Source organism: Salmo salar, chromosome ssa05, assembly GCF_905237065.1.
Source record: "Salmo salar chromosome ssa05, Ssal_v3.1, whole genome shotgun sequence".
Lineage (NCBI taxonomy): Eukaryota > Metazoa > Chordata > Actinopteri > Salmoniformes > Salmonidae > Salmo > Salmo salar.
The window spans coordinates 84,775,174-84,781,269 of NC_059446.1; the positions used below are offsets into that span (position 1 = coordinate 84,775,174).

At 37.4% G+C, this 6,096-nt stretch overlaps 1 protein-coding gene across 1 annotated transcript; it reads right to left on the reverse strand.

The window, feature by feature from the left end:
• Nucleotides 1-2,502: 2,502 nt before the first annotated feature.
• On the reverse strand, nt 2,503-5,612 carry LOC123743207 (membrane-spanning 4-domains subfamily A member 4D-like). The gene is made up of 7 exons (XM_045719224.1): nt 5,441-5,612; nt 4,787-4,949; nt 4,494-4,592; nt 4,186-4,242; nt 3,918-4,025; nt 3,428-3,544; nt 2,503-3,134 (listed from the first exon to the last, which is right to left on the reverse strand). Exons 2-7 carry the CDS (start codon nt 4,943-4,945, stop codon nt 3,105-3,107), a joined length of 570 nt encoding a protein of 189 aa, XP_045575180.1. The 5' UTR covers nt 4,946-4,949; nt 5,441-5,612; the 3' UTR covers nt 2,503-3,104.
• Between the last annotated feature and the right edge of the window lie 484 nt (nt 5,613-6,096).

The window sequence follows — 6,096 nt, forward strand, 5'->3', positions numbered from 1 at the left end:
CATAAATAGAATGGATTATATTTCTATGGTTAAACCAAGGTCAGTTCCACACCGCGTGAAGTTATTTACGTTCATGTCACAGGAGGGCAAAAAGTTATATGAATATTTTCCAACCACAAGCATTGATGTCACGAGTGTCCTGACCTACATTATTCCTAACCTACATTATTACTAACCTAAATTATTCCTAACCTACATTAGTTATCTGAAAAGCGGGAGAGATCGTCATCAAATCACTGCATTATGAAAAGCCATTAGTAAAATGGATATTATTATCATTCTCTGTTAGGGCTTCACATAATGTATGAAAAACCATCAGCATGGACATTATAATAATAGAATAGAACATCATGGAATAAAACAACGTTGTTCTACTGTCCACTGAGGCTGGGAATCGCCAGGGATGTCACGATAAGATATTATCACGATAACTTTGGTGCGAACACCCAGAGAAATGATTTAGTGGAGAGGTGCTGACTAACTGCAAATAAACTGTAAGCTATAAAACAAAGAAAGATAGTCACACTCTATATATCACCTCCCAGTCATTTATTGGGTTAAACACCAACGTTTTGGTCACACTGAAGAAGGCACAGTGAGGCAGAAACGTTGGTGTTTTACCCAATACATTACTGGGAGTTTATACATAGAATGTGTGACTCTCTTTGTTTATTTTTATACCAAACATATTGCTCACCATATGCTGTTGTCTGTGATACAATATGTTTGTACCATGTTTTGTGCTGCTACCATGTTCGGTTTCTACCATGTTGTTGTCATGTTGTGTTGCTACCATGCTGTATTGTCATGTGTTGCTGCCTTGCTATGTTGTTGTCTTAGGTCTGTCTTTATGTACAGTAGTGTTGTGTTGTCTCTCTTGTCTTGATGTGTGTTTTGTCCTATATATATATATATATATATATATATATATTTTTTTTTTGGAGCCCTGCCCCATCCCCATAAATAACAATTTGTTCTTAACTGGCTTGCCTAGTTAAATAAAGGTCAAATTAAAATTAAAAAGAGCCATGAGAAAACAAGTTTTGATCAGTCATGGAAATAAAAGTGCTGAAAACCAATTGGCTCCCTATTTAAAAAGAAGATGGAGAACAAGCTATGAAGGAAAAATACTGGAGTTTTGGAGCAGGTACAGCAAACTAGAGCAAAAATAATATTGCAAAAATGTCCAAATGATACGATATATTGTCAAAACTAATATCCTGATATGTAACTGTGGATTATTTCCCCCATCACTACTGTCTACTGTCAACTTGACTAATGATCTCTTGTTTACCAACTAAACATCATAATGACTGTATTGCCCCACAGTCTGGTATTTTTGCACATAGCCTAATGTTATCTATTTCTGTGCCTCTGACACCCTCAAGTGGTGACTTTTAGGGCTTGATAAAGCCTATCAGAAACAAAATAGTCTCTGCCCAGTCAAAGAACTTCTCTATCCTGGCACCACAATAGTAGAACCAGCTTCCCCTTGAAGTTAGGACAGCAGAGTCCCTGCCCATCTTCTGAAAACATCTGAAACCCTATCTCTTCAAAGAGTATCTTAAATAATCCCACGCCCCCCCCACGCACCCTCAAAATGCCTTTCGTGAACTAACACTCGTACTTGACTTTCCCCTACTAGCTCTGACTTTACTGATTAGCTCTGGGATTTTGCCTGTGCTTACCCCCATTCCATGTAGCCTGAAAAACTCCCCAGTCCTTAACGATTACAAACATCAAATCAAATTGTATTTGTCACATGCGCCGAAAACAACAGGTGAAATGCTTACAGTGAAATGCTTACAGTGAAATGCTTACTTACAAGCCCTTAACCAAAAATGCAGTTAAAAAAAAAATAAGTGTTAAGTAAAAAATAGGTAAGTAAAAAATAAAAGTAACATATAATTAAAGAGCAGCAGTAATGTAACAGTAGCGAGGCTATATACAGGGGGTGCCAGTACAGTCAATGTGCGGGGGCACCGGTTAAAGTTCCTTGGTGTCCACAAGCTGTTGAGCTGTTTTAAAACTTCTCTTTTGTGGAAACTCACATGCACCCTGCTAACGCCCCAGAGGCCTGAGTGTTGTGCTTCTCAGGGGCCACTCCGGGTAGTGTGGTGTAGGTGACACAGCATCAGCACATCAAGCCTAGACCCTAGACCTCTGTTAAAACAAACCTCAATTATGTCGAAAGAAATAGTTCCTCTCTGAGAACTCATGTACTTCTCAGTCTCAGCAAAATAAAATGCCATATAACATATAAAATATATACAGAATATTCAATTAAAAATAACAAAAATAATTTTATTTTTTGATCGTGCTATTCATTGGTGATCATTTGTAGTTTAGTAAGTCCTATTTTTGGGTATATTATCTAAGAGTTGGTTGGAAAATATTCTGTTCGCTTTGGTGCATAAAATATAGCTGTATTATTATGACAACATGATCAGGAAGGCAGGGAATTACAGGTCTATTGTTACAAAAAGAAGACATCAAACAATACATGTTTATATTCATTTTAGTCAGATACAAGTCAAATGAAAATATAGCCTACATTTTAAAATGTAATTTTTACTATTATTAACCTTTAATTTTGTATTTTTATTAACCTTTATTTAACTAGGCAAGTCAGTTAAGAACAAATTCTTATTTCCAATGACAGCCTACCGGTTAACAGGGGGTTAACTGCCTTGTTCAGGGGCAGAATGACAGATTTTTACCTTGTCAGCTCGGGGATTCGATCCAGCAAGCTTTCGGTTACTGCCCCAACACTCTAACCACTAGGCTACCTGCCGCCCCTATTACACTATTAATCACTATTACATCATAGGTAATCACTATTACATCATAGGTAATCACTAATACATAATAAGTCATCAATACTACATTACAGGTAATCACTACCACACCGTAGGTAATCACTACTACATCATAGGTAACGACTACTACATCATAGATAATCACTACTACATTATAGGTAATCAATACTACGTCATAATAACAAACACAAAGTGAAGACTATCTGTATCCACTATAAATTGGCACAAGTAAAACAAATGTCATACAAGTTTAGTAATGATTTCACTTAATTGTTTGTTGTTTGTTCATACGTCCTGCTTCAGGGTGACCATGGGCTGGAGAGAGATATTGCAAGAATCTTATTTTATTTATTTAACCATACAGAAGTCATCATTGAGACCCATGTCTCTTTTTTGAGTGAGCTCTGCAAGGAATGTGTTGTTTGGTTATTTAGTGTGTGCACTCAGTAAATACACTTGTCGATATATAAGTATATAAATAATTATATGTACACTCCGGTATAATAAATGTATACAGTCTCACCAGAATGTTCAGCCCAGTCAGTATAATAAACAGTAGAGTCTCACCAGAATGTTCAGCCCAGTCAGTATAATAAACAGAGTCTCACCAGAATGTTGAAGTGCTGTCTGCACACTGCTTTACTCTCCCAGTAGATCACCACCATGGCAACAACCAGTTCAATGACCAGGAGAACTACAATCATCCATTTGATTCCAGAAAATACCTGACAAAGTAAAGAGAATAGTAACTTAATACACTAATAACTTAATAACTGAATACAATAATAACTTAACTTATTACACTAAACTTAATACACTAATAACTTAACTTAATACACTAATAACTTAATACACTAATAATTTAATCACTTAATACACATGTTTTTTTCTGGTTTCATTTTATGTTGATAAGCTATTGTGGTTTAGTATTTTGTTTGTGGAGAACATTTACACAGAATTACAAAGCAAACAGACAATTCAGTATCCGTATTGCATTATCTAATTTCAATGCTTGTACTCTTCCACCTCATTAACAAATCAATACTAATGAATTAACTCATTGTAATAACCAAACAATTAAGTCATTAACTCTGGAACCTGTTGATGGTCCCCGTAGAAACCATGAGAGACGTCGACAGTGCAGAGAACAACAGCAGCTACTGTCCAGAAACAGCTGACGATGTTCAAGGTAAATGACAGTTTGGCCTGTTGATAGTGGAGAAAAACACAGAATCACCTCACTATTCAATTGGTATGTTTTGATGTATTTCATGTGTAATATTTTCATAATAATTTAAATAATCTACAATAATTTCATATTTGATCCATGACTGAATTTAGGTATTTTTATAAAGCTTGAACTTACCACACACATATCTGGAGAATGACCTGCAGCATAGGTCAGCATTCCGGCAGCAACACACTTTATAAAACAAATATGGTTTTTTGTTCCTTCATTATTTGGGAGACTGATTACAAATTCAATCAACAGTACATGTATTATCCTCATTGTAGAGTACACACTTCACACACAATGCACACTGACGACAGGAGAGAATAACACATAGAGACGACACAGAGCTTTGGTCCAACATCGGCTGTATCAACATGTGTCTAATCTAATAACTGATGATGACACAAACTACTTAGTGGGCTGATTGCAGTGGTTCATACCAGGACACTGGGCATGGTGTAGATCAGAACTATTGCGCTGTGCTGGACAAGCAGTAGCCCCAGAATCAAGACAAGGACTCCAGCAATGAGCTGAGCCGCCTAAAAACGAGAATAAGAAGATGTAATCAGACTAACAGAGGAGAAAATATCCCGGAAACTGGCCTTTACATGAACAAATACCAAATGTTCAACGTAACTTCTGCTCGTCATGAATGTATTTTAATAATCCACAGATCAGCCTGCCTGAAATAAATGTTTACTCGGCTGTATAGGAACATGTTTGCCATTCGTACCCCCAGAGCTTTAGGCTGACCCTTGAGGAAGACCTTGTAGACATCTTTGAAGACACAGTGGAACTTCTCAGGCATCAGCTGGCCCTCCTGAGCATCTCTGAGACTGCCCAGAGGTATAGTGATGACCATGCACTCATCTGACTGAAATGTGTACTTCATTTACCTAGGAACAATACATTTCATTAAAGGGAGAAAAATAAAATAAAAACTACTTTAGTGAATATAGAGGAAGACAAGTACTTCCAATGACATAATTAGTAAACAATGAATAGGTAATTAGTAGGCAATGCCTCCTCACAACTGGTCAAAATCACACGATGCACAATGATGATGTCATTGGAAACACATCTTTCTCTATATTATTTTACTACAGAACATAGAAACGCACAATTTCCACATATGTTGGTGTTGGGGTGGTGCTGGAGACGATGAATATGAAGTTTCCCTTTATTAAGACATCATGTAGACAATAACACTACTGATGTAATGAGGACACTGTAATGTAACGTGTTACCAATAAAAACTATCGGAATAATATTGCTGAAATAAACCATAAACTGTTGTAATAACTCTATGGATATTGTTATTAAATGGGAAACACGTCATGAATGGTTAAAGATAATAGCAGAACAAGCTTTCATGAAGTTTACATACCCGCTGCTGTTTGTTTCTAACTTTATGGAGGAAGTTACACTTGGAGGGCGTCTGCGCTGGTCTGGTAAGCAAGCTGTGATGGACAAAGACATTTTCATACACATGCACACAGCAAGAGAGAGAGAGAGAGAGAGAGAGAGAGAGAGAGAGAGAGAGAGAGAGAGAGAGAGAGAGAGAGAGAGACAGAGACAGAGACAGAGAACCAGAGAGGGAGAGAACCAGAAAGGGAAAGAGAGAGAGAGTACACTGAGAGATATTCTGTTTGTTGAAAACACTAAAGCTTAGTGGATGAGCTCCGGGTACAAGGTCAAGGTGAACTGAATTCACAGGTGGTCTTCAGAAACTGAACCGTATACATACAACAAAGTTCATTAAGTGTTGTAGTGTGTTTCTGAGCACTTCACACCATCTCTCTCATCACCTGAAACTAACAGCACGTTTGTGGTTTGAACAATTGGAGGACGTGGCGCATCTTGTCTTTAAATCAGCAGATATCTCATATGATAGGGTGGCCATTGTGGTCAACAGTTTAGAAGAGCTTCCTCCACGTCAGTAGAGGAAATTGTGAGAAGCTAACCCTTACAGGGATCAGGCACAGTGATGCTGAAGAAGGCACTTCAAGTGCATATTTTTTAGGGGACAACAGTACGAGCATT

What these genes read in the sequence shown, in the direction of transcription:
- LOC123743207 (XM_045719224.1), bottom strand. Translation starts at nt 4,945, where the DNA reads ATGAAGTACACATTTCAGTCAGATGAGTGCATGGTCATCACTATACCT. An exon ending in ACACCATGCCCAGTGTCCTG is followed by an intron (nt 4,243 to 4,493) that starts GTATGAACCACT and finishes TGTTTTATAAAG; the next exon opens with TGTGTTGCTGCCGGAATGCT. An exon ending in TCTACGGGGACCATCAACAG is followed by an intron (nt 3,545 to 3,917) that starts GTTCCAGAGTTA and finishes TTACTTTGTCAG; the next exon opens with GTATTTTCTGGAATCAAATG.